At 52.4% G+C, this 26,902-nt stretch overlaps 3 protein-coding genes across 5 annotated transcripts in view; 2 read left to right on the top strand and 1 right to left on the bottom strand.

Moving 5' to 3' along the window:
• The window catches only part of SMARCD3 (SWI/SNF related, matrix associated, actin dependent regulator of chromatin, subfamily d, member 3), a 29,242-nt gene extending 28,703 nt beyond the window's left edge, over positions 1-539 (top strand). For both annotated transcript variants that reach the window (XM_046020509.1, XM_046020508.1), the window contains 2 exons: positions 34-135; positions 367-539. In XM_046020509.1, the coding sequence (XP_045876465.1) occupies positions 34-135; positions 367-420 (156 nt within the window). In that variant the 3' untranslated portion in view covers positions 421-539. The remainder of the gene's footprint in view (positions 1-33; positions 136-366) is intronic.
• A 149-nt stretch (positions 540-688) lies between these two features.
• On the bottom strand, positions 689-6,341 carry CHPF2 (chondroitin polymerizing factor 2). Of its 2 annotated transcripts, none has more exons than XM_046020505.1 (5): positions 6,221-6,341; positions 4,579-5,726; positions 3,593-4,157; positions 2,815-2,997; positions 689-2,122 (listed from the first exon to the last, which is right to left on the bottom strand). In XM_046020505.1, the coding sequence occupies exons 2-5, from the start codon at positions 4,863-4,865 to the stop codon at positions 815-817; spliced, it is 2,343 nt and encodes a 780-aa protein (XP_045876461.1). In that variant the 5' UTR covers positions 4,866-5,726; positions 6,221-6,341; the 3' UTR covers positions 689-814. The 2 variants fall into 2 exon arrangements, with proteins under 2 accessions (XP_045876461.1, XP_045876462.1); XM_046020506.1 differs by having other exon boundaries at positions 6,157-6,288.
• Positions 6,342-12,766: 6,425 nt separating this feature from the next.
• ABCF2 (ATP binding cassette subfamily F member 2) lies at positions 12,767-26,759 on the top strand. The gene is made up of 15 exons (XM_046021322.1): positions 12,767-12,866; positions 13,526-13,724; positions 18,014-18,226; positions 18,714-18,896; positions 18,977-19,148; positions 20,284-20,379; positions 21,209-21,311; positions 22,480-22,575; positions 22,732-22,851; positions 22,939-23,028; positions 23,391-23,501; positions 24,149-24,211; positions 24,414-24,542; positions 25,228-25,431; positions 26,131-26,759. The coding sequence occupies exons 2-15, from the start codon at positions 13,568-13,570 to the stop codon at positions 26,266-26,268; spliced, it is 1,875 nt and encodes a 624-aa protein (XP_045877278.1). The 5' UTR covers positions 12,767-12,866; positions 13,526-13,567; the 3' UTR covers positions 26,269-26,759.
• Positions 26,760-26,902: the final 143 nt, after the last annotated feature.

Below are 26,902 nucleotides of genomic sequence, written 5' to 3' on the forward strand. Positions count from 1 at the left end.
GTGGTCCAGGCTGACCCCGCTGCTCCCTCCCAGGTGATGACGGATGTGGCAGGCAACCCCGAGGAGGAGCGCCGGGCTGAGTTTTACCACCAGCCCTGGTCCCAGGAAGCCGTCAGCCGCTATTTCTACTGCAAGGTGCGGAGGGGCCCCCTGGACCTCAGACCCCCGCCACCCCTGCTCCCTCCGTGAGAAGCCTCCCTTCCCAGCCCAGCCAGTGGCCCTTGCCACTCCACCAACCCCCTCACCACGGAGCCCTCCCTGGGAGCCCTGCTCCCGGACGCTCTTCCAGGGTGGCTGGGCGGTCGGGACTGTCCTGTCACTCACCAGCAACAGCGTGACACTGCTACTGCTCTCATTTCTCTAAAGATCCAGCAGCGCAGGCAGGAGCTGGAGCAGTCGCTGGTTGTACGCAACACCTAGGAGCCCCTGTGAACGCGCCACTGTGGGCCTCTGGCCCGGCCCGGCCCCCGGGGGCTCTGCTGTCTCTCCCGTGACACCTTCCGGGTGAGGCGGGGAACGATTAAAGGTCATGCATCTGAGAGCGGCCTTGTGTGTCATTTGACAACTGGGGAGGAAGGACCAGGGGAAGGCGGTGGGTCCCTCTGGGAAAATTCCCCACCCCCTCCCTCCGATGCTACACTTTCCTCCGTCTTTCCTAGACCTAAAAACACTTTGGCAGAAGACACTTTTAATAACATTTTTTCTTATTAAAAACAATACAGCAACAAGCTCTCCATCTGTCCATCCGTTTTGCCTCGCCCTACCCGGGGCTGAGGCGGGAGGGGGAGGCGCGGAGGGGCAGGCTCGGGCCGCCCTAGGTGCTGTTGGCCTGCTCCGGCTCGAACAGCGCCATGGCGAGCTGCGCCCGGGCCCCCAGCCCCTCCAGGCTGCTGAGCCGGCAGCGGTGGTAGAGCTCCTCGCTGAGCCGTGGGCTGCAGTCCCGCAGGGAGAACTTCTGCACCAGCCCTGGCTCCACGGCCCGGAAGAGGTGGAGCCCTGAGAACCGGAGGAACACATCCATCACCTCCAGCCCCTCCAGGGCTTCCTCCTCTTCCTGGCCTGCCAGTTCCCCCGCCAGCCGAGCTCGGGCCGCCAGGTAGTCCGCGTTGTAGAAGCAGCCCTCCGCGGACGCCTGCCGGTCAAACCTGCCTCCGACGGAGGGCCCCCGGGCAGGGTCGGCCCCCGGAGGGGACGGGGGGTCAGGGCCGGCGCCCGGGGGCCCTGGGGCAGGTCTCTGTGGTGCCAGGGCAGGGTTGAACTCCTGGAAGTGCACCGGGAAGAAGGCCTGCCAGCCAGAGATGGCGTTCATTCGGCAGCGGTTGAGGACTTCCGGCCCGGGCCGGGTCCACACGGTGGTGAGGAAGAAGAGAGTGTCCACGGGGTGCTTCTTAGAGACCACGTCCATGAGCCGCACCTGGGAAGGGGCCTCCGCGCGCACGGCGAGCCAGGCCAGCCTGGTCCCCGGGTACCGCCGCTCTAACTCAGCCGCCGCCGCCTTCACCCCCAGGAACGGGTCTGGGGCGCCTCGGCCGCCTTCCCGAGGTCCGTAGACCAGCAGCAGGGTGAGCAGCGCGTGCTCTCGTGGCTCCAGGACCCCGGCCGCAAAGGCCTCGAGGAAAGCCAGGGCCGCGGCGGCTTCGGTCGCCAGGAGCGGCAGCACCAGCTGCACGCGGGTGGCCTCGGTGACATAGGGCATGGGCAGGATCTCCACGCGGCTCAGCGGCCGCAGCAGGCTGACCCTGCGCGCCAGGGCCCGCCGGTGGCCGCGCTGCGTCACGGCTTCCAGCAGGAGGTCCAGCGTGTACTCCATGCCCCGCGCCGGGTCGAAGCGCCGGTAGCCGTTGAGCAGCCGCCGCTTCTGGAAGCGCAGGCGGGGCTGGTAGCGGCGGTTCAGCTGCTCCAAGGCCGTCTCCACGGCGTCGCCCACATCGGCCCTGCTGGCTCCCTGCAGTGGGCACTTGGGGGACCCGTCGGCACAGGAGAAGGTGTGCTGCTCTGTGAAGTAGTCCCAGCCCAGCACCTCAAACCGGGAGTGTGGCGTGAAAGGGGCTGGGAGCCCGATGGGCCAGCTCAGCCCTGCCTCGCCCTCAGGGGTCAGCACAGTCAGGTTCTGGATCTGAGCCTGGGGGGCGGGGGAGGACGCACAGTTAGTGCCCTCTGGGGAGTCGGGGCCGACCCGGCTCTAGTGTCCTGGGTTCTGAGCTCCGTCCTGACTCTGTCAACACGCAGCGAGGTGCCCCTGAGCTAATAATCACTTAGTCCCCTTTCCGTTCCAGCGTGTAAAACGCAGAAAGCATGTGAACCGCACCCACCTCGCCCCGCCGGTGCGAGAAGGAAGAGGGGGCAATGTGCCTTTGCGGAGCTTGAAGCCCCGCAGCCTCGCTCTCCCACCCCCGCAGGACACCCTCTTCAGGCGGAACCTTGGCTTTCACCTGCTTTCCCCGCCTTACACCCCCTACGATCCCCTGGAGCGTTCTGCCATGTCCACCCGTGGGCCTTTTCAGGACAGTGCCAGAAATTCAGGGACTTCAGGCTTCTGCTTCTCCAGTGGAGGGGCCCTAAAACAGCTGTGTCTAAGCGCTGGACTGAGCCCCCGTCCTCACAGCGCGCCTGCAAACCCTTTTCACTGCAACCAGGTCGGGCTGGGAGCTTCTCTTATGGTTGACCTGGGTCCCCTCTCCTTGGAGATGCGCACACCGAGGTAGGGTCAGCCTCCTGCTACCCACCCGTCTCCCCACTCGCTTGGCCACCCCCTGGCTGGGCACCCGGACAGGGGACGCTCCGCCTGACCGCCAGCAGCCGGCGGGGGCTCACCTGCAGCTCCTCTATCTCGCTGTACGCCCGCTCCAGCTCCAGAGCGCTGAAGCGCTTGTGAAGCCTGTACATGAGGGTTCCCTCGGGGACGGGGTGCACTGCGAAGGCACTCAGGAAGGCCGAGCTCCCCTCCTTCTCGGGGTCCCTATTTTTGGCCAGTTCAAAGGAACGGTACTGCTGCCCCTAAAGGGACCAAACAGATCAATCAAAACCACACCCTGCCTGTCCCCGCCACCCTTACCCGGATTCAGCATTCACACCTGTTGCTGCCACAGAAGTGGGGAGAGCCGGAGCTTACTCCGGGTTCCCCTTAAACCTGGCCTCTCACCAGATGCGGGAAAAAAGAATGTGAGGCAGGCCATTAGGAGGCCCTCTTTGCCCAAAGCCCAAAGCACCCCGCTGTTTCAAGAGAACGAAACCCGTGGGCCAGAAAATGCTCCCACTAGTCTGGTTTACCTTACTTCTCCAGGGCAGTGGCCACCTCTAGGACATTCCCAGATCAATTATGACTGTGCACGTCATAAGGAGGAGGGGGCAACGGGCAGGAGGGACAGCCGGCAGGAGCTGGTGAGTAGGGACACTTTCCTATCTTGCCCAGGGGGGGCCCTGACAAGTTGCCACTTTTGACAGCCTGAGGATTCAAAGTCAGGGTCAGTGGCTAGGAAGGACAAAACCCCAAGTTGCTGCTGGGAAGGAGCCAACAGCACCCACCCTGGAGACCAATTGCTCAGGTGCTACGAATTGTTGGGGACCGAGATTGACTTGAAAGGGCTGTCACCTGGTGCTGCGAGACACAGCCGATGCCCAGAGAGTCGATGAGGCAGCGGCCAAGCCACTCATCAGGACGGGCACTGAGAATGTCTCCTCGGCAGCCGTCCAGATGTGGCCGCAGTCGAAGCAGGAGACTCCGTGACAACAGGTAGCCAAAGCCCCCGTGGCAGTACCGGGCCTGCTCGCCTGCGCCAATAAACTCCTCGGCTCGGCCCAAGTACAGGTCTTGGTTGATGCTGAGGTGGCCAGCGAGGGCGGCCAGGCGGGGCGCCTGTACATACGTGTCATCCTGCATGATGAAGAACCAGTCGTAGTCGGCCCCAAAGTGTGTGTGGAGATGGCGCAGGGTCTCGGACATGAGCCAGGCTGGCCGTTCGTCCCCATGGGAGACCACCTGCATTCCTGCAGGAGTCCGCGCCCCTCGCTGCCCCGTGAAGTACAGTAATCGAGGAAAGTGGTGGGCCACCGTGCGGTTGACAGCCACAGCCAGAGTGGACAGGGTAGCCCTGGAGGTCAGGACAGCCACCAGCAACCGCTCCCGAGAGCCCAGCTCTGTCTGGATATACCGAGTCCTGCGGAGGAACCAACACGCCAAGGGTCAACTCCTTAAGCTTTAGGGGCCCAGTCTGTCCAGCAGAGACGTCGCTCTGGGAATGAAGAGGAGGGACCTCCTCATCGATATGAATGAGCGACTAGAGCGAGCACCCACGAACACTGGGACTCGTTTGGGGAGGGGTCTACTACGGATGGGTTAGATGATTAGATGGTCAGATGCATTTCCTGCCCTGTTGAAGAACATCCGACACCAATTTAACACCAACGGGAGAGACTGTCTCAAACCTGAGAAGGGAAAAAACAGGAACAGAGCGTGATGGGTAATAAGGCGAAGAACTGCTCTAGGAGCCCAACTCAGACTATCAGTGAAGGCAGAGGCAAGGCTTTAGAGCCGCATGGCAGTGGGGTCTGGGGACCATGGACACACACAGCTCTCACCTGAGCACCTTCTTATAGGGCTTGTTGGGATCCCGGTAGTAGGGGACAATCCGGGGTTTGAAGTCTTCATCGCTTTGGTCGAGTCCAGTTCTTGAGTCTGGATCATGTAGCACTCCCGGGTCCCCCACAGCTTCCACACAAGGATCTTCTCCCTCACCCTGGATCCAGGAAACCCGCAAAAGGCTCAGGCTGCATCCCAGAGACAGCCCTAGGATGAGGGGCAGTGCTGGCCGCAGCAGAGCCAACAGGGAGCTCAGTCGCATGGTGGGAGGCCCTGCCATATGCATGCCCCAGGGGGCACGGCCTCAAGGATCGATGGGCGTCGGGCCAATAGCAGGCCTACAGTTTTAAGCAGGAAACCTGGAGCCAGTGAAGTCAACGACAGGGCCAGGTGTGTTCGCTGCCAGGCCCAGCATCCCCAGGACGCGTGGAGCTGGGCTTCAGTCCTCCAGGTGCCCAATTTCACCCTCAGTCTAAAGGGCAATACATATTAGAGTCGATTTCACCCACTAATGGGATTATGGTCTGTCTTCCAAAAAGAGGGAACAAAACTTAATCCTACCAAATCTAACCCAAAGAGAAGGTCTACGCACGTCTGGAGACCTGATCTAAGTCCATACAGCAGCAGCTGATAAAGAAATGGTTGAAGAGAACAGCCCCAACCACAAGAGCCTTCATCCGTGGGCCTTTTCCAAGAGCACCTGGCTGGGGGCGGGTTTCTCACTCAGCTTCCGGAAGGGGCTGCTGACTGGCTACGGAAGGGCAGCACAGGGGAAGGGCTAGGGGCCTCTTTCTACTCTACTCCTGAGTCTTAAGAAAGCCCACAGCTACTAGAGTCACCCCTCCTCCCAGTCCGGAAGGGTCAGGAGCCGCTGGCATGCCGCGCAGCTCTGCCCGCCCACAGGAGGTGGACAGACAGGGCGACCCGGCACCGAGAGCCTCTCAGAGGAGCGCGATGGCCGACGGAACCATTCTGCAGGGCGGTTCTTCTTGAACCCCCGCTGCCGAGAGGCTGGTGCCGTCAGGAAGCGAACGCCGGTGACTCTGGCTGCGTAAGAGCAGGTGGGCGCCTGGTTTTACCGGGGCCCCAGTGCCCGAGCCAAACCACCGCGGCAGGACGAGAAGCAGCCAGAGACGCCACCGCGGTCCTGTGAAAGCAAACGGGGGCTCGGCTGGCTTCGGACGCCACCGCGGCCGCGACCGGCGCCCCTGCCCCACCTCTCGGCGACCAAAGACCACCTGTCGCCCTAGAAGGAAGGCCCGACGCGAATTTTAGCTGTTAGTCTCAAAACAAGTAAACAACCCGGCTGCGTCACGGAACTGTCGAGGAGGGGCCGGGGGACTCGGCTCGGTCCGCTCCGGCCGAGGGAAGGGAGGTCGCGGCCGGGGAGGAAGGCGAAGTCCCCGTTATCGGGGGCGTCGGCGGGGCCAAGGCCCTGCCTGTGCGTGCGGGCGAGGGGCGGCAGGCACGCCGCGTGCCACGGGGCCGGGGAGGCGGCGGACCGGTAAAGGGCAGCCAGGTGCGGCCGATGCGGCCAGCGCCGTCCTGCGAGGAGGGCGTGGGGGTGGGACCTGCACCTGCCGACGCGAGCGGCGCCCCTGTCGCCCCTGCGGGGGGAAGGGCGGGAAAGGGGGAACAGACCCCAGTGCCCGGCCGAGGCGCCGGCTCCGCCGCTGCAGCCGCTGCCACCTCACAGCCCGGCCCGCGCCTTCCTCTTCCGCTCGCCGTCAGCCCCGGTCTCTATGGTGACCGCATCCGGTCGCTCGCCCCGCCCCCGCCCGCTGGGTGGTCTCCCCGCCCCTTCCCCGCACTGCGCAGCCGCCGAGGGGATGACGTGGCAGCCCCGCCAGGCACCGCCCGCGAGAAGGAGCGAGCGCCCCCCGCCGCTGGCAGCCGTGGACCGGAGGGCGGGCAGCGTCTGCAGCTTCCACGTTCGTCGTCCTCGGAAATAGAATGTCCTTCGCCTCAGTGGGCGCGCCTCTGCCTCCGCCTCCTCGACGGCTTCTCCCAGTGGCTTCGGAGCCCCATCGTCCCCTGACTCATTTCAGAAATGTTTGCCCACCCAGTGGCAGGCCGGCCTTCAAAGGGTCGAGTGAGGGGCGCCTGGGTGGCTCGGTCATTTAAGCGTCTGCCTGCGGCTCAGGTCGTGATGCCTGGGTGGTGGGACCGAGTCCTGCATCCGGCTCCTTGCACAGCCGGGAGCCCGCTTCTCCCTCTGCCTGCTCCTCCTCCAACTTGTGCGTGCGCTCTCTCCCAAATAAATAAAATCTTTAAAAAGAAAGGAAAGGGGAGGAGGGAGAGTTGAGCGAACAAGTGGTAGGTGAGGTGGGCATGGTCCCTGTCCTCCGGGAGCTGAGGGTTGGGGGAGACACAGTAAACACACACTGACATACCAAAAATGTGAACAGGTAGAAATGGAATCACAGCCTGTCATAAGTACCCCTGCAGAAAGTACAGCCCAGCGGAAAAACAGGACGGGAAGAACTGAATTAGATGGGGAATTTGGGAATGCCAAGATCAAAGGTTCGGAAAGTTACGTTGACAAAAAGTGGAGAGGAGATTTCCGGGCAAAGAGCAGAGCACAGAGGCCCTGAGAGAGGAAAGATACTGCGCTAGAGAAGAACTGGGGGGTCAGGGCCAGCTAAAGCCGGATGACAGAGGAGAAAACAGCGCCACGAGAGGCGAGGACTGGCCGGGCCTTCCAAAGACCACAGTGCGGGCTGGCTGGGAAGGCACAGCCCTAATAGGCAATTTGCAAGTCTATGGGGGCGATCCTGTCCTATGGTCGAGGGGAAGAGCCCAGAATGTTTCAAATCCTGCACTTTGCAAGACAGTGTCACACAAGAGGAGTCACCCAGCCCATACAGCTTTCAAATGTTCTCCCAAACTTTCGTTATGTGGGGAAAAAAAAGTTATAATTAACTAATCCTTGAGCCTGTGTTTTATTTTTTTAAATATTTTATTTATTTGGCAGAGAGAGCACAAGCAGGGGGAGCAGCAGGGAAAGGGAGAAGCAGGCTCCCAGCTGAGCAGAGAGCCTGACTCTGAGCTCAATCCCAAGACCGCAGGATCATGACCTGAGCCCAGCAGGTGCCCCAAGAGCCTTTGTTTTATGTATTAAAACAAAGTAACTTTGTAGGGTTGTAATATGTGCTGAATTTTCAAGGAATGTAACTATCATGTAAATGGAAGGAAGATAATACTTTGTTTCATTCAGGAAGACTAAGAGTTACTATTTTGGAGAACTGTATCACAGACAGCAGTGTCCTCCTGGTGTTCAGTCTATTTGTACAGTCACATTCAAGGTGATCCTATATACAGGTACAAACATATGACTAATTATGTTTTCTAGCATAATGAAATAATTATTGGAAAGGCTCTCCTTTTCTTCTGTTATGGTTGAGACATTCTCTCTCGCGCGCGCGCTCTCTCTCTCTATATATATTTTTACATTTACGTGTGTAGTTAGGTTATATTTCAAAGTAGTAAAGGGGGTGTTATAAAAAAAAAACAAGTTTGCTATTAGAAGAGAACAGTGGGGCTGGTAGAGTTAAGAACCACCATTCTAGGAAGTATATAAGATAGAAGTTACCAGCATTTGTTTTCCTTTACTGTGTTTTGGTCTTATTCTCAGTTAGACTGCAATTTGATTTCCCCTGAGCAATGGTACATAATAAGTAGTAAGTGAATGATTTGTAAGACTAGCAAGTCTAACTCTGGGAAGCAGAGTCGGGATGCTCACTTAGACTCTGGAAGATACACGTTCCAGACCAGCATTGTCCAACAGAAATATAATATAAGCCGTATACGTAATTTTAAATATTCTGGTAGTCACATTGTTAAAAAAGCAAAAAGAAACAGATGAAATTAATTTTACTAATATGTTTATTACATTTTTAAACATACCAAAATATAATTTCAACATGCAATCAATATAAAAAACTGAGGTATTTTACATTTTTCACCACATACAATCTTTTTTTTTTGTTTTTTTTTTTAAGATTCCAGTATTACATATAGGTTTATATAGTTTCAGGTATACAACATAGTGATTCAACAATTATATACATTACTCAATGCTTGTTATAAGTGTACTCTTCTTTTTTTAAATTATTTATTTGAGAGAGAGATGGAACACAAGCAGGGAGGAGGGGCAGAGGGAGAGAGAGAAACAGACCCGTGCTGAGCAAGGAGCCCAATATGGGGCTTGATTCCAGATCCCGGGGATCACGACCTTAGCTGGAGGCAGAGGCCCAGCCCACTGAGCCACTCAGGCACCCCCCCCCTTTTTTTTTTAAAGATTCTATTTATTTGAGAGAGAGATAGTGAGTGAGAGCATAAGCAGGATAGAGGGACACATGGATGAGGGAGAAGCAGGCTTCCTGTTGAGAAAGGAGCCTGATGAGGGGCTCAATGCAGGGCTCGATCCCAGAACCCCAGGATCATGACCTGAGCCAAAGGCAGATTCTTAACGATTGAGCCACCCAGGTGCCCCCTGATAAGTTTACTCTTCATCCCCTTCACCAGCCTCACTCATGCCCCCACCCACCTCCTCTCTAGTAACCACCAGTTTGTTCTCAATAGTTAAAAGTCTGGGTTTTTTGTTTTTGTCTGTTTCCTTTTTCCCTTTGTTCATTTGTTTCTTAAATTCCACATGGAGTGAAATCATATGGTATTCTCTCTCTCTGACGGACTTATTTCATTTAGCATTATACCCTTGGATCCATCCATGCTGTTGCAAATGGCAAGATTTCATTCTTTTTAATGGCTGAGTAATATTCTACAGTCCATCTGTATCACATTTTCTTTATTCCTTCATCTTTCTGGGGACACTTGAGTTGCTTCTGTGTCTTGGCTATTGTAAATAATGCTGCACTAAACATAGAGGCACATATATCCTTTCGAATTAGGGTTTTTGTTTTCTTTAGGTAAATACCCAGTGGTGGAATTACTGGATCGTATCGTAATTCTACTTTGCATATTTTGAGAAACCTCTGACTGTTTTCCACAGCGGCTACACCACTTTGCATTTCCACGGACAGCACACGAGAGTTCCTTATTCTCCATGTCCTTACCAACACTTGTTTCCTGTGTTTTTTTATTTTAGCCATTCTGACAAGTGGGATGTGGTTTTGATTTGCATTTCCCTGAAGATTAATGATGTGAAGCATCTTTCCAGGTATCTGTTGGTCATTTTCTTTGGGAAAAGTTCTGTTCATATCTTCTGCCCCTTTTAGGTTAGATTATTTGGATTTTTTTGGGGTTGAGTTGTGTAAGTTCTTTATATAGTTTACTTATTAACCCCTTATTGGATATATCATTTGCAAATATCTTCTCCCATTCTGTGGGTGGTCTTTTTGTTTTGCTTATGGTTTCCTTTGCTGTGTAGAAGCTTTTTTTATTTTGGTGGAGTCCCAATAGTTTAATTTTGCTTTTGTTTCTCTTGCCGAAGGAGACATATCTAGAAAAATGTTTCTATGGCTAATGTCAAAGAGATTACTGCCTATGTTTTCTTCTAGGAATTTTATGCTTTCAAGTCTTACATTTAGGTCTTTAACCCATGCTGAGTTTATATTTGTGTATAGTGTAGGAAAGTGATCCAGCTTTTTTTTTTTTTTTGCATGTGGCTGTCCACTTTTCCCAACACCATTTACTGAAGAGACTGTCTTTTCCCATTGCATGTCTTGCCTCCCTTGTCTCCACATTCAGTCTTTGAAACTGATCGTTACTTTACACTTACAGAATATCTCAATTCAGACTAGCCATGTTTCAAATGCTCCATAGCCATATGTGGCTAGGGACTATCACCTTGAACAACAGAGTTCCAGACCCTTCTTTGTTACTAAGTTTCTAGGTAGTTCTGGATGAGACATTTCCTTCTTTGGGTCTCAGTTTCTTCCTTTTACTTTATTATTATTATTATTATTATTATTATAAGTAGGCATTAGGCCCAATGCAGAACTTAAACCCATGAGCCCGAGGTCAGGAATTGGACATTCCACCAACTGAGCTAGCCAGGCGCCTCTTTCTTCATATTTTAAATGAAGAGCCCAGACCAAACGTTATTTCTTCAGCACTGACCTGTGGTATTTCAAACTTAACCAGTTCTTTTCTTCTCCTCTCTCCCCACATCTCTCTCACTCTCCCATCCATTTCCCCAATTCTTTCTCCCCCCATACCCAGGTCTGTTCCCTGCAAAAGATCAAAACCCTAGGTGAGAACGGCAGAACTCCTACACGGCCAACAATTTTTTCCTAAGCTCCTCTTGCTGTGTTGAGGGAGACTCTGCCCAGCAACTGTTGATCATGGGAAATCATGGATGTGATTGGTTGCTATGTGGGTGGCTTCAGAGAAGTTGCTGGTTAGTCTTTCTCTGGCCATGCCAAGCCACTTTGCAGACCAGAAAATTCCATCCTCAAATCCTGACACTGTCTCCTACCAGAAGTGTTGTCTTATTAACAGCTCTGTGCTTTTGTTTCTAATATGCAAAATGGTAATAATACCCACCAGAGTTTGGGGGGGAGGATAAATGGGATAGCATAAATGTAAGAGCATAATAAATGTTAGTTCTCTGTAACCTGCCTGAAACCACACATTTCAATGAGGCTGGGAGAGGGAGGCATATTGTCCACAGTACTCCCAAGAGGCTAAGTGCTTGGATGAGTGATTTTATGTAATCCACAACCATATATAATTTCTCTGCTTCATGAAGAAAGTTTTTGCTGGGGGGATTGGGCAGCTCAGTAGGTTAAGGGTCTGCCTTGAGACTCAGGTCATGATCTCAGGGTCCTGGGATTGAGCCCCACTCCTGGGGGCTTTTTGCTCAGCTGGGAGTCTGCTTCTTTCTCTGTCTGCCTCTCCCCCTGCTTGTGAGCATGGGAGCTCGCTCTCTGATGAATAAATATATATTTTTTTAATTTTAAAAATAAATGCTCCTTCTTAATTGTGAGTTCCCTGAGGTCAGGGAATAACTCTTCTCCATCAGAACTCCAGCATCTAGCTCTGAGCCTGACATATAATGGCCAGGTAATTAATGGCCAGGTAATTAGTATTCCAGAAAAAGCTATACTCAAGGTGTGAAAGCATGAAATAGCAAGGCTTACTTGAAATACAGGTAAAGTCCAGTGGAGCATCAAGTTTGAAGAGGAAAGCTAGTTCCATGGTGAGAAGAGTTAGTTTTTTTGTTTTTGTTTTTTTTAACTGCAGGGGCAGGAGGGGGGGACACTTGGAGAATGTGCTCAAAGGGACTAAAAGCTTCATTTGCCTCTCTCTGGCTGTGTCACTGACGGTGGGGCGCCGCTAGTCAGAAGCCTGGAGGAGTAACAGGGATCACGAAAGGTCTGCCTTGTATTTGAGGCTACAAATTTGGGATTTACAGCGTGGGCGATGAGAAGTCCGTGAGGGATTTTCAACAGTGAGACTCGAGAGAAAAAGGGCAAGGTTACAGATCTACCTGGTGATACAGCTACACTCAGGGAAGATGTTCTTGTTCGTCTGGTTTTTGTTTTTCTTTAAACTTCAGAGCTCTTACCACCAGACTTACACGGCTTGGACGGAATCTAACCATCCTGGAGTGGGGGCTCCGCGGCCAAGGTTCGGGACAGCGGTCGGCGCCCTCTGCAAGTCTGGTTAACACGGGGCCGGCATCTAAAATCTCGGTTCCATAAAACGAGGACGTCTTTCTTTCAAAGAGGAATTCCGTTCCTCGCATCACCTTCGTCGTGACGCCCCTTCTTCGCCCTCTCTTCCCAGTCGCCTCACTCTTCCCCCTCCTTCCTCCTCCTCCTCCCTCCGCCTCCCGCCTCTCCTCTGCCCATTGTTTCGACCCACTGCCGCCCGACGCATGCTGGGAAGTGTAGTCGCTCGCCCCGCTGTGTGAGCCGGCTGGGCGGCCCTATAGACACAGTATCCGCACAGAACTCTGCCTATTTTGGGGGAGGCGGGGTAAAGCCTGGAAGGCCCAGCCCCTTATCCGAGGAGCAGTCTGGGGGTCGCAGTTTCCAGGGCCCAAAGTGGGCAGGTCGGCTGCCGGCTCCGGACTCTAATCCCCCCCATCCTCGCTCATCCTGATGACGTCACGCGAGCCCGCGCGGTCCCTGCGATAGGCGGTAGTTCTCGAGAAGACGTCTCTGCCCCGGCCTCCGCGACTGGAGGACAACACTTCCCAGGAGTCTGCGCGGCGGCGCGCCGACAGCCGCGCGATGCCGTGATTGGCTGGTGAGCCGGCCGCACGCGGAGGAGCCCAAGGAGCAGCTCTGTTGCGACAGAGGCCGAGCGGCGAGGCCCAGTGAGTTGGGGGAAGGGGCGCCGGGGGGAGGGTGCTGGCCGGTGAGGGGGGAGGGAAGAAGAGAAGAGGGAGGAGGGACGGGGTCGGGATGGAGGAGGCTGCGGAAGAGAAGAAAGGGCCCAGGGAGAGACGCTGACGGGCGGGGGCTGGGGAAAGTCCCGGGGGTGGCGAGTGAGGAGACCCGGAGGGGACTCACCGAGGGGCAGATGAGTGCGTCCCGGGAAGAAGCTGGGCCCGACGGCTCGGTGGTGTGGAGGGGGACAGCGGAGAGGAGGGATGAGGCAGATGGGAGGAGGAAGCCCGGGAGAGCGAGGCGCCGGCTGGAACGCCGAGCGCCAAGTTGTGGGGAAACCGGAGACGGGGACCTCTGCCGAGGGGGCAGAACCTGGTCCCTCACTGGAGGCCCTGAGAGGAGGAGCGTTTCCAGAATGAGGCAGTCCGTGAGGATTGGTGGACAAAGCCTCAGGGAAGCGATGTTAAGATTAGAAGAGCGGCCCAGGACCGGAATTGGCTTGAGACACCCTCCCAAAATCTGGAGCGGCTAGGCATGGGCGGAGCAGGGTACCCGAGGCTTGATAGGAAAATTCCTGAGCGGGATGGAGCAGGGCCCGGGCTTTCTACCACACGTTCAGGATTTGGGGGTGTTTGCCTTTCTTCAGGCTCCCTGTAAGAACAGTTTCGTGCCCCTCTGGTTCGTCACCATGCCCTCCGACCTGGCCAAGAAGAAGGCAGCCAAAAAGAAGGAAGCTGCCAAAGCACGACAGCGGCCCAGAAAGGGACACGAAGAAAACGGAGACGCTGCCACAGAACCACAGGTGGCAGAGGAGAAAAATGAGGCCAATGGCCGAGAGACCACAGGTGAATTGAGGGAGACGTGGGTTCCTGGGATGGTTGCTACAACCCGATGGATGCCCAAGCCGGAGTCAGAATCCTGATGCCGGGGGGCACTGGAGAGAAATGTATCTGGTGCCGCAGAACTTTTCATGGTGAACCAGACCGATAGCGTTGGAGCGTGTGCCCTCTTGTTCTTGATCAGGAAAACCGAACACAAGGTTCTCACATACCTAGGGGCAAACACATGTACGGGTGTTGTGCTCTCTTGGTGCTGCGCGTGCAAGCCTGAGAAGGAGGTCAGTTCTTTGCCCTTTTCTCACTTTCCATTTCTACACACGGTGGTCAGTGTGCCAGGTTCTTTGCCACATCATACCTGTGTCCTCGCAGGGGTAGTAACTTGACCAAGAGGGAAACTTCTGAATTGCTTTTTTGGATTTTCCCTGGGAAAAGATGCTTTTCTGTTACTTATACTTTGGGAAGGATTTATTGAGCACGTCTGGAGTGCTAGACACCGTGCTGCATACTCGTGTACTTTGAACAGTCTGCTCTCTGATAACTTACAGCCCACCTGGAGAGGCACGAACAGTGTGTGATACAGAATTTTCCAGGCCCTGGGAGGTCTCATCCCATCTTCTTTCCTGCCTGAAAATTCCCCAGACAGACCTGGTCCAACCAGACGATTATTGTTCTTTGCCTAGCCATGACATTTTTGCCCTTATACACTAAGGTTCTAATACCACAGTTTTTGTTCTAACTGCATTTCACATTCCCCCGGGGCCCAGCTCAGGAGAGTCGAGCTTTCCCCATCAAACCTGACCTTTAAAAGAGTACCATCCACTATACCCCTGTGCTGTCGTGTAGTATTACTTTTTATGTTGTGTCTTCTGTTTCTTCATCTAAATCATTTGATTTTTGAGAGCAGGGACCATATTTCTTGGGTCGTACTTTTTTATAGGACTAACCTTGCAGATGGAGATACTAAGTAAATGTTTGAAGAAGAGAGCACAATTACCAATACAAGTCATAACAGATAGGAATTCGGAAAAGGGGGAGATAAAAATGATTAAGAAGACAGAACTGAGTGCTAGGAATTGTGTCCAAAATAAGAATTCTGGGAGAAAGCTGGTGCGGTAAGATCAGGCCACGTGGAAGTTTTATTCCCGGTCAGTGTAGTGGAGGATTTTGCCAAGTTGAAAATGATGGGAGTGGATGAGGAGGCTGAGTCGTGACCTCTCAAATGGAGAGGTGGGGTCCCCTCCAGACAACCATGGTGAAGCAGTGTCTGTCATCAGCTGTCTCTGGCTGAACTGGAAAGGTAGTAAAGTGAATCCTACTTGGGACGGTCGTCCATGGTTCCCATTACAAATTTCTTGGTCACTTTTGCCCCTAGGAAAATAGGATTTCCAGGGAGCCCAGCTGTGGTTTCCCCAGCTCAGTTATAGGAGAGCTTTGGTTTCCACCTTGCTTCCTCAGGCAGCTGCTGTTCTGAAATGTGATATCGGTTTTCTTTCCAATCGTCCTAAAACATTTCTTATTGTCAGGGACCCATGTCGTTTCTGCTCCCTCTCCCAAGACAGTCCTCTCTCCTGAGTTTGAGATTACTTGATGTTCCAGGTCATCATTCTCCAACCTTTACTGATTGCCACTGTCACACAGTCTGTCTTAGGTACTAAGGTATGGAAAGATCAAAATAAATACCAAGGAAAGTGACCTCTGACAGCTTAACCTTCTTTAGAATGTGACGCTCTTCAAGACAGATCCTGGAGTTCAGCTGGTCCTTTTGTTTGAGGAGTGAGTAGAAAGGGACTTCTTGTGAAGTCTACAGTATTCTCTCGGATAAAGTTTATTCCAGAATCCCTTTTCCATCTCATCAGTGCTCTTCACTTTTCTTTAAGTGGCAAGTGTTTCCTGGGATGTTGTAGGCTAGGAAAACGAGGTCTGTTTTAAGTCTCTTACTTTTGAAGCTTGGAAGGTGATTTAGATTCTAGATGCGGTAAACTAGAAGAGGTCAAGAGAAAAGACTATATAGCTTTCCCTTAATTTTGATTTTCCTCTTGCCTGAGCAGATGGAATTCTAGACCAGGGATCAGCGAACTTTTTCTGTAAAGATGCAGATAGTAAATATTTGTAGCTTTGTGAGCCATATGGTCTCTTGCAGCTGTTCAGCTCTGCCATTGTAGTGGAAAGCAGCCACAGACACTCTGCAAATGATGAGTGTGGCTGTGTTCCAGTAGAACTTTATAAAAACAGGCAGTTGGCCAAATCTGGTCAGCCTTTTTTTTTTTTTAAGCTACCCCCCCTCCTAAGCTAAGAATGGTTTTTTACATTTTTTTTAAATGGTTACATTTCAAATGTCTTGATTTTGCCACTTAGCCCGTGAACCCTGAAATATTTAACATCTGGCCCTTTAAGAAAAAGTTCACTAACTGCTGATCTAGATCACAAACTACTTCTTACGCAGCATCTAGAATAGGGATTGGCGTGAAGTGGAGTTGTGGGAAGCCTGATAACTCAACCACATAGAAAAGAGACTGAAAGTTCCTTCACTCAGTGAAAACAAAACCTTTGATCTCCATTCAAAACGTATTCATCAAGCACTTATTTATAACACACTGTGCCGGGAGCTGAGGTGGATATGGAGTGCCTGCCGTCTGTCTAGAGGTCTCTGCCCTCAGTGTTGACTCCTTGAAGGTAGAGCAGGGTTAGCCTCAGGGTGGGTAATGGCACCAGCAGTACTAATCAGCTGCCGGGATGGGGTATTCAGAGTGGCCTGAGACTAACCACCACTCGCCCTCTCTCTCGGAGTTGCTGTCCCCAAGGAGAGGGCTCTCTCCATCTCTCTACCCCATCTTTATTCCTCCTGAGGACAAGCACATAGTCTTTTTGCATTCAGGGATTCTGTAAAATCACTAAGGGAACATAGGTAAGGATAACAAGAACTAAAAAAAAAAAAAAAAAAATCAGAAAATTCTCATAGTAGTGGTACCTCATGTGTAATTCCTGACTCCCTCCCAAAAGGGTAAATAAATAGTCTTATTCTCTTTTGGAAGAAGCTTACCAGGACTCCCTCTGCCCCCATTTCTGTCCCATTTCAGTAATACTTCAAGGTGGGCGCCTGGTGGCTCATTGGGTTGGGTGTCTGCTTTCGGCTCAGGTCTTGATCCCAGGGTCCTGGGATCGAGCCTCGCATTGGGCTCCCTGCTCAGTGGAGAGCCCCTCTCTCCCTCTGCCTCTGCTGCTCTGCCTGGTTGTGCTTTCTCACTCTATCAATTAATAAATAAAATCTTAAAAAAAATAATACTTCAAGGGCACTTTCCTTTCTGTAAAGGTACTATAGTGACCTAGATAAGATCACCTGGTTCAAATTCTGGCTCTGTCACTAACTGTTTTTTGGGGATTTTTTTGTTTGTTTTTACTAACGATTTTTTTTCACCTTGGCTGTGTAATTTAACCTCTTCATTATAAAAGAGAGATTATAAGTATATACCTTAGGAATTAAGAATTATAATTGTGTTGTAAGAATGTGTTGTAAGAATTAAGTTATATGGAGAAGGATGATGCGGCACAGTCTCGGGCCCAGAGTAAACTCAGCATTGAGTAGCCAGTAACGTTAATCATTCTTCCCAGGCTAAAGATGTACTCATGCCTGAAAAACCACAGGCTCGTGGTCAGTTTGCATCGCTGAAACCCTCCAGATTTGGGAACATCTGGTTATCCCAGCCTTGGCTCTGCGTGTGTTGATCCCTTCATGTGTTTTCTCACACTGGTCCCTTTTCCACTGCTTAGAAGCATATGTGGAATATGGAATTCCACTAGGTCACGCAATAGGAGAATTGTACTTCTGTAGTTTCTGCTTTCTTTTGGGTTTTAGGAATGAACCTTTGAACACATACATATGAAGGAAAATTGGGAGTTCTAGCCATTCCCCTCATGCATTTATGTTGTTTAACAAGAGGTGTTAGAATTAAAAGAACAAGTTGTGAGAAAAAAAATAGTCCATGAAAGGAGGGTATTAGGATACATCTATATACAATGTATACACTCTGTAAAGCTTGTGAAACATTTGCGTGAGCTCCACTTGATCTTGAACCCGGGTCCTGCAGGGCACGTCTTTTTCAGCCTTTGGCCCTTCGTAGGATAACATTTGGTCACCTAAGTAAGGGGCAGAGACCACCAGTGCCCAAATCGGGACTTGAACCCTGGACCCTCAGTTCAAAAGTTTGATTCTCTACTAACTGAGCTGTCTGAATGCTCTTTGAGTGCGAGGGCGGGGTCTGTCTCACCCTTTTCCCAAACTTCTTTTCTGTCTGCAGAAGTGGATTTGCTGACCAAGGAGCTGGAGGACTTTGAGATGAAGAAAGCTGCTGCTCGAGCTGTCACTGGTGTCCTTGCCTCTCACCCCAACAGTACCGACGCCCACATTATCAACCTCTCCCTCACCTTTCATGGGCAAGAGCTGCTCAGTGACACCAAACTGGAATTGAACTCAGGCCGTCGTTATGGCCTCATTGGCTTAAATGGAATTGGTGAGGCCCTTGGAAGGCGAGGTGGGAGGTGTCTCTCCTTGGCTCGCCTGTCACTCAGCAAGTATTTACTTAGCACCAGCTATGTGCAAAGCAAGGAGTTTACAGTATGGGTGGGAGACCACATATGTCCAGGGAAAAGGAACTAGCAGTACAGAGCAGTACGTGGTAAGTACCACAGGAGGAGTTACAGACCGTAGGTGCTGGAGAAGTGGGGCGGGGGCGGCGGGGGCGGGGTGTGAGGCCACTGCAGGTGAACCGACTTCACGGAGGAGGGTGGGACACGCATTGGAGGAAAGTCGGAAAGGTAGCCGCAGAAAGCAGCGGGGGCGGGGGTGATTAATAGGATGTGAATGTATGGAAGGAAGGAAGGAAGGGACTCAAAAAAACGGTGAGGTCACGGTTTGGCCAGAGTGGCGGAACTGACAGAGGGGACTCAGAGCGACCTGTGCTGAGTGTCCTCGTCCCCTTCTCTGCCCGCTGTCCTCAGGGAAGTCCATGCTGCTCTCTGCTATCGGGAAGCGGGAAGTGCCCATCCCTGAGCACATTGACATCTACCATCTGACTCGCGAGATGCCCCCTAGTGACAAGACACCCTTGCAGTGTGTGATGGAAGTCGACACGGAGCGGGCCATGCTGGAGCGGGAGGCGGAGCGGCTGGCTCACGAGGATGGTAGGCTCCAGACCTGGGGTGGGGTGGCCCTCCTCCCAGGGAAGGCCCAGGGAGCCTCACAAGCCATTCACTGCCCACAGCGGAGTGTGAGAAGCTCATGGAGCTCTACGAGCGCCTGGAAGAGCTGGATGCCGACAAGGCGGAGATGAGGGCCTCGCGGATCTTGCATGGACTGGGTTTCACTCCGGCCATGCAGCGCAAGAAGCTGAAAGACTTCAGTGGGGGCTGGAGAATGAGGGTTGCCCTTGCCAGGTGAGTTTCTTCCTCCTTCTCTACCCTCCGTAGCTCCCCATTTCCCTCAGGGTTGAACGCTTACTCCAGTAGAACTGGAGAACAGAGGCCAGTGGTCAGTAACAAGACACGACTTCAACAGGATGGAGAGGGGTGGTATGCTTGGGCTAATGAGTGAGCTTCCCGCCTGAAGTGATCTTTGTTGGGTTTCTGGCAGTGTTTGGGAATCCTAGGATCAACCCTAGGTAAAATGGTAAAGTAGGTCCATTTCTTTCTTCCCGACTCCCGTCCTTTTTTATGTTTCAGTCCTTCTGATCCTTGCTATATAAAGATAAAATATTGGGCAGTTATTAAGAACTCTGCCCTTACTTCTTATGACCTGGACCCAAAGTGAGTTTGTAGAGACCATCATTCCCTCAGCAGTTCCCCCAGAAAGTCTCCAGTTAAATAGATGGCTCCCTCACCCCACAGTTCCCTGCCAGGGGAATTGGTGAGGTTTGAGGCACTGCTTTAGCGAGGCTGCCTGTGCATTCCCTGTGAGCCATGGTTCCACGTGAGAGCAAGGAGTAGCTACCTCTGGTTCCCCTAAGGAGCTCTTAGAAGTACAGATTTCCTGGCCTCTTTTTCACATCTGTCCAGTTGGAATACTGGCATTTGGTGCCCGGAAATCTTACTTCTAAAAAGCTCTGCACTGTGGTGACTGTGGGTCTAGGAACAGGTGCTGTCCCCTCACTCTTGCCGACTTGAGATTCCACCTAAGAAGAGAACATTTTCTGGCCTTCTTGCTAAAGTCTGGCAACCCCATCAGAGAGCTTTAGCTTGAATACTTTCTGCCTTCACAATTGGTTTCCTCTGTCCTTTTGTCTTCCCGCTGGTCATCAGCTTCAGCGTGAAAGACTTTCCAGACTTGTAAGGACTTTTACAACCTTGTCCTCAAACTATGCCGTCCTCATGCTTCTCAGCCCCATGTTCTGCCCTTTCATCTCAGCCCTGGTTTCTCTCCTGGTTCTCCCCTTTCCTCGAAGGCACAGAACCTAGAAGAGATTTCAGGACTGAGGTCAGACCTGACCAGGGTTGTAGGTAGAAGGCAAGGCAGTGTCCTCCTTTGTGGCCCCCCGCAGACTGAAGGCGCTCTGTCTCCTTTCCTGTCCTGCAGAGCCCTCTTCATTCGCCCCTTCATGCTGCTCCTGGACGAGCCCACCAACCACCTGGACCTCGATGCCTGTGTGTGGTTGGAAGAAGAATTAAAGACGTAAGGGCCTGGGGCTGGGGGTTGGGAGTGGGCAGGTTCTGGAAGGGGGGAGTTGAGCAGAGTCTGAAGGAAAGGACTGGCTAGAAACTGCAGGGATAGAAGAGCAGTGGGAAAAGGAACTGATGCCAGGCTGCTTGGAGGCCAGATTGGCAAAACGGTAAGCACCCTTAGTGCAGGCCGTTTCGTTTGAGTGGTTGTTTTTAGTCTGAAATGTGCCTGTTGTTTTGTTTTTTTTTAACTTTCTTGGTTCTTCGCATTTGAAATACAACACCTTCGTACTTCAGACACGTCTTCAGATAGTATTTTTCTCTTAACCATATTAAAATGCCTCACGTAAAGAAGGGACTCCACTTACGATCACAGTACCGTGACATGGCTAAAGAGCTGAATAATTGGAATATCTTCCCAGCTCTGAGGCAGGCTGTTAGTGGTCTCTGCCATGACTTGGTATCGTCTTTCAAAAAGCAGAATATAGTGATTTTTATCGCACCTGTTCAGTTCTGCCCACCCACCTATTAGAGACACTTACGGATTTGTTTGTGGACATACATTTATTTTACCATCATGTTAAATTACCATCTCTGCTCCATTCTGCTGAAAGTTCAAAGATTGATGAAACCCAGACTGAAAGGCATCAAAGTGTCATTACAGTGGCTTGTGTGCTGGTGGCCTGGCTGGCTGCTGGGAGCCGGGAATGGGCTGTAAAATCTGAAGGGTGCTCCAGAGTAGGGATGGCAAAAGATGAAGGGTTTCTGGGTCCCTCTTCTCCGCTGTTGTGGACCGGCACAGTTTTGAGCACCTCCCTGACTGGTTTTCTCTGGCTTTACAGTTTTAAGCGCATCCTGGTCCTCGTCTCCCATTCCCAGGACTTTCTGAATGGCGTCTGCACCAACATCATTCACATGCACAACAAGAAGCTGAAGTATTACACGGTGAGTAGGCCCCAGCTTCTCCACAGCAACCTCTGTGCTTATCAGCTCCTTGGAGCTCTCCTTTAAAAAAAGCAAACGACAACATTTAGTAGCCCTTTTCTACCTATTGCTATAAAAAGACGTGGACAAGGAGTTCTGCAGCCTGTTCTATTTTAGTCTGAAAGTAGTTGTGCTCAGGTTGTAGGCCATCGACTGGCAGCCTGTGTACGTGGTGTGTCTTTGCCTTACGGTCAGAAGGTTGGCTTCTCATGGTGCCCAGGCACGCCCTGTCGCTCCCTGCCTCCTTGAATGACTCCTTAACTCTGCTTCAGGACAGCACTTTCACCGCCTTCTGTGAAGGATGGGAGTCAGGATCTCAACAGCCCACTTGTCTGCCTTTCCTATTCATTTTCTGTATTTCAAAAAAAGAAAGAAAATAGAAGTCCTTTCCATTCATACTTACGCTCATAGTAGGAATAGTAATAATTTCTTATATAGCCTTCCAGAGATTCCTTGTACACTTACAAGGAATTTAGAAAATGTTGTGTATACATATCAGAGCTGTAATGTTCTCTTTTGTAGGTTGCTTTTCTATTTTAATATATCTTGTACTATTTCCCACATGAATACGTATAGAGTAGCCTTATTCTTTCAGTAATTACATGATATCTCATTGCGTAGCTATCTACTAGCTTACTTGTCAGGCCCCTTTTGATGAATATTTAGGTTGAGTCCAACATTTTACAGATAGAAACCATGACAGTCCAACTGTGCTGTTTGCTGGGTCCTCGATCTGATTGGTCTGTCTTCCTTTCTGGGTGCAGTTTCTGTAGCCTGCGTGGGGCTTTATCCTCGAAGCAGGGTGGGGAGCAGTCGGAGGCGCTCTTGGAAGGCTGTGAGCCTCGTGATGTCCGGACGGTCAGGACCACTGCCAGCGCTGTGGGTGTCTTTACGGCCAACCCGAGGGTTTGCTCTGCAGTCCTGCCCTGCCTAAGCTAAGAGTGAGAGGCACACGGTTTGAAAGATGTCAGATTCTGGGTTAGGGTATGCTCTGTTAACATGCTTTCTCTTTCCCTACCACACAGTCTTATAGCCAGGGTCAAGTCCGATGCCATCCCACACCCCCTGAACCCTGAGAGCCGGGAGCGAGGTTAAAGCTGCCTGCCTTGCCTGGCACGTTTCTCTGCAGGGTAATTATGATCAGTACGTGAAGACGCGGCTGGAGCTGGAGGAGAACCAGATGAAGAGGTTTCACTGGGAGCAAGACCAGATCGCGCACATGAAGGTAGAGCTAAGCTCTCCAGGAGAGTTGGAGGAGGGTGTCTGGGGAATTTTGGGGAGCGGGAAGTCAGAAGACGTTGTCATCAGTATTTACTCCACATTTAAAATGAGTCGTTTGGCACCTGCCCGTACTCCAAGCCCCCTTTCTGGTCTCTTTCAGAACTACATTGCTAGGTTTGGTCACGGCAGTGCCAAGCTGGCGCGGCAGGCCCAGAGCAAGGAGAAAACACTACAGAAAATGATGGCATCGGGACTGACAGAGAGGGTCGTGAGCGACAAGGTAGGGTCCACTTGGGTAAAGTTAGTGGCCTACGGTGTGGCAGATAGGAGACAACCTAACTTGATAAGCACCGTCTCCTGTTTCTAGACACTGTCATTTTATTTCCCACCGTGTGGCAAGATTCCTCCACCTGTCATCATGGTGCAGAATGTGAGCTTCAAGTATACAAAAGATGGGGTGAGTACTCCTGTGTGGTCGGGAGGCTGGGCTGCATTTTATACGATAAGCGTCAGCTGACTGGGAGAGTCTGCTGCTCTTTGCTGAACCCGCCTGCTAACCCGTGCCGTCACGGGCTGTGTCAGGCGCGGTAGCTCAGGCGCCGCATCCAGGCTCTCACAGCGGCCCCTCTTCAAGTACTTGGAGGAAAACTGCTCAGCTGAGTTGGTGGGTGGAGGGTCGGGGTCTGCTGTGAGCGCTGCCTTCCTCCTCCACACTCCTTCCTTCTCCGGTGGTGACTGGGGACATGGCGGGGTTGATCTACCAGCCAGGTGGGTGGGTAACCCAGCCGCATGTTCCTCTCTGTCTCACACCCACCTCAGCCTTGCATCTACAACAATCTAGAATTTGGTATCGATCTCGATACGCGAGTGGCTCTGGTGGGGCCCAACGGAGCAGGGAAGTCGACTCTTCTGAAGCTGCTGACTGGAGAGGTACGTGCCGAGGTGGGGTGTGGGATTTCGAAGAGCAGGTACTTAGTGTGTGTGCGGAAGAGGGAGGGGTGCGGGGCCACTGCGCTTGGAGGGGCTCAGCACGCCGGTGGTGAGCGAGCCGCTGGCGGCCGGTGCGCTGGCTTCCGGGGTGGGGGCGGTTGTCGCCGGCAGTGCTGAAGTTTGGAGCTGTTTCCTCGGAGGGAGGGAAGGAGGATCTGTGCCTGCGTGCGAGTGTGAGAGTGTGAGAGAAAACACGCGTCTCGACATTTTTCCTGTTTTTCAGTTAGAGCCTTTAGAGGAACACGTGCATTTAGGGATAATGTTTTCGTGTGAGGAAACCTATGTTGTGCGTGTGTCCAAGTCCTTTGTTTTACAGATGGTGCCTTCTATAGTAGATATTTAATGACTGAGTAGACCGTGTCGTATGTATCTTTGGTTCCCTAGAGAACATCTGTCTCAGTGTAACTTCCTAAATATTTTTAGCATGGCCAGATGAGCAGTCTGTGAGGGGGTCTAGATTCTGTTCAGGAAGTTAGGCATCTTCTTCAGTGAACATAGGCTTATTTTCCTGCTCTGCCCATGTCTGCTTCGGACCGAGCTTCCCTTTCCGTGTGCTTATCTTTCCACCCAATACTCTTTCTTTCTAGCTACTACCCACAGACGGGATGATCCGAAAACACTCTCACGTCAAGATAGGGCGTTACCATCAGGTAAAGGCCAGGCCTTGGGGGACGGGGTGGTGTCCAGGCTGTGGGAAGGGGGCTGCATGAGACCAAGGCAGCTTTTGCTGGCTTCTCCTGAAATCTCGAACAGGTGCCTGGGCAGAGGCAGAGTTACTCAGCAGTTAACCCAGCAGGGTTCCTTTTGAAGTGGACCGTTAATCACGTCTGAGTGGATTCTTTTTTCCTGTAGCATTTACAAGAGCAGCTGGACTTAGACCTCTCACCTTTGGAGTATATGATGAAGTGTTACCCCGAGATCAAGGAGAAGGAAGAAATGAGGAAGATCATTGGTCGATATGGTCTCACTGGGAAACAGCAGGTCAGCAGAGCAGCCCCAGATAACTGGGAGATCGGGCTGTGTGGTCAGGGAACACTGTCCTGGTAACCTGGGCTTGGGAGCTATCCCAAAAGTCGCTCCCCCCTCCTTTTTTTTTTTTTTCTTAAAGTAGGTTCCACACCCAGCATGGGGCTTGAACTCACAACCCTGAGATCAAAAGTTGTATACTTTACTGAAAAGTGTCTCCCTTTGATTCTAGCATCCAAGAGAAGCCACTAGCTTTCCTTTGCCCTAAGTCATATGTATTTTAGTGCTCATGTCGTCTTGTGGGGGTGGGGCAGGGATAGCATGCTAGTCTCTGACATGCCCTGGCCGCAGACCAACAAGATAAACCATAGTGCTTGAGGGTGAGTGAAACGGGAACCTCGAAAAGAGTTCCTGGACTCAGATCTGGATTGAGGATCCACCAGATTGTTCCAATTAGTTACAATGTAAGTGGTGAGCGAGAGAAGAGGGATGGCCTTAGAAACGGCAGGGGCTTCAGGCCGCCACGTTTCTCGCTGCAGGCCTTGAGAGACTGGTAGCCGCGTCACCATCTCACTCTGTGGTCTTGGGTCTTCCTTCCCGTAGAATGGTGAGAACGGTGATGGAGAAGCGCGGGGAGGGGGGACTCATGCTCTGTGGTGGGAGGAACAGCAAGTTCGATGAATGTCATGGTTCCACTCAGGTGAGCCCCATTCGGAACCTGTCTGATGGGCAGAAGTGCCGAGTGTGTCTGGCCTGGCTGGCCTGGCAGAACCCCCACATGCTCTTCCTGGACGAGCCCACTAACCACCTGGATATCGAGACCATCGACGCCCTGGCCGATGCCATCAATGAGTTTGAGGGTGGTATGATGCTGGTCAGCCATGATTTCAGACTCATTCAGCAGGTGAGGCCCCCGGCTGGAGTGGGAGTCAGAGCAGAGGGCATCTCGGAGAAGGTTGGGTAGAACAGTCATGGCGGGGGGGGGGGGGGGGCACTTAATACATGTTTATTGAATGTGGGAAAAGGTCTTGGTGTAAACAGGGTGATGAGGACCAGATTTTACGGCTCTCTGAGAAACTTAGAGATTCTTAGTGGAAATACTTCATGTTTTTCAGTAGTGATTTGGGAACGTTAGCCCTCTTGGCAGTTAGCCAGAACTGGTGAGGGAGCTGGGTGGAGAGCAGGGTGCTTTACTGTTGCCCCAAGATTCTTTAGCACTGAAATAGTATTATACTGAGGAGGATTTGGATTAGTCAAGGGGTTACCACCAGTCACTGCTGGAAAAGCTGCTGGTCATTTCCCTGAAGCTTCGGAAAAGGTGCGGTGGAGAAAAGGGAGCTGGGAGGGAAGCCCCTCAAAGGATCTAGGCCCTGCTGGGGAATGGAGATGAGGAGACGCAGCAGATCTTGGCTTGGAAGGCTCCGAAGCTGCTAGCTACGGGACCCTGGGCTCGGCATCGCAAAGCACCTCGAGAGGGTGAAACTGAGCTAGATATGGGGCTGGGTGGGGGGGTTCTTCCTGGATTCGCCTGACGGTGGTCTTCTGGGCGGGGACAGCGAGTGCTGGCCAGGAGTAATTACCAAGCCTATAATTTGCCTCCTAGGTTGCACAGGAAATCTGGGTCTGTGAGAAGCAGACAATCACCAAGTGGCCTGGAGACATCCTGGCCTACAAGGAGCACCTCAAGTCCAAGCTGGTGGGCGAAGAGCCCCAGCTCACCAGGAGGACCCACAACGTGTGAGCCCCTGCCCGGGCCGGGCTGGGCCTCTGGGGCCACACTCCTGCATTGCTGCAATCCCCCTCCCCAGCCCCCCCCCGCCCCCACCTGCCTTAGCTGCACTCTGTGATCTTATCTACAGCTGGACAGTACCTGTCCGTTTCCTGCCCTTCCAGTTACTTTTGTCCATGTCTGGACTCAGCTGGCTCTTCAGCCAGCTCCTTGCTGGTTACTGACCTGATAGTGATGCAGCCAGAGGCACCTGAGGGTTAGCCCAAGGGCCCACATCCTGGGCTGGCCTGTGGAAGAGCTTAGGGTCCTCGTTTTCTGGGTCTTGGTGATGTTGGAGGAGTACCCCCCAGCCCACCGCCCCCCTTCCTTTCTGCTTCTGGTTCGGAGCTCTGGACCAGGGCTTTAGTCCTGGTCGGTTTTTAAATCATTATTTAACAGTGTAACTTTTAGACCTGCGTGACATCTACGAAGTGTCCAATAAAGAAAGAAGAAGCCATGGTCCCTACCTTCCTTTTCTGCTCTCTGGGCCCTTTACTCCCCTCCTCCCTGCAGTGGCAGCGCCCCTCCCCGCAGCAAGAGCTTGGGTGGGGATTGGTGGTGTGGATGCAGACTTAAGACTAGTCTTTCGGAGCTGGAATAACTCTCC

The sequence above is a fragment of the Meles meles genome, chromosome 10, assembly GCF_922984935.1.
Source record: "Meles meles chromosome 10, mMelMel3.1 paternal haplotype, whole genome shotgun sequence".
Taxonomy (NCBI): domain Eukaryota; kingdom Metazoa; phylum Chordata; class Mammalia; order Carnivora; family Mustelidae; genus Meles; species Meles meles.

Coding starts and splice junctions, on each gene's coding strand:
- CHPF2 (XM_046020505.1), bottom strand. CDS start 4,865: ATGCATATGGCAGGGCCTCCCACCATGCGACTGAGCTCCCTGTTGGCT. Junction 4,158..4,578: donor CCCTATAAGAAGGTGCTCAG/GTGAGAGCTGTG, acceptor GTTCCTCCGCAG/GACTCGGTATATCCAGACAG. Junction 2,123..2,814: donor GCGAGATAGAGGAGCTGCAG/GTGAGCCCCCGC, acceptor CCCGCCCCCCAG/GCTCAGATCCAGAACCTGAC.
- ABCF2 (XM_046021322.1), top strand. CDS start 13,568: ATGCCCTCCGACCTGGCCAAGAAGAAGGCAGCCAAAAAGAAGGAAGCT. Junction 20,380..21,208: donor TTGGAAGAAGAATTAAAGAC/GTAAGGGCCTGG, acceptor CTGGCTTTACAG/TTTTAAGCGCATCCTGGTCC. Junction 23,502..24,148: donor TGAAGCTGCTGACTGGAGAG/GTACGTGCCGAG, acceptor CTTTCTTTCTAG/CTACTACCCACAGACGGGAT.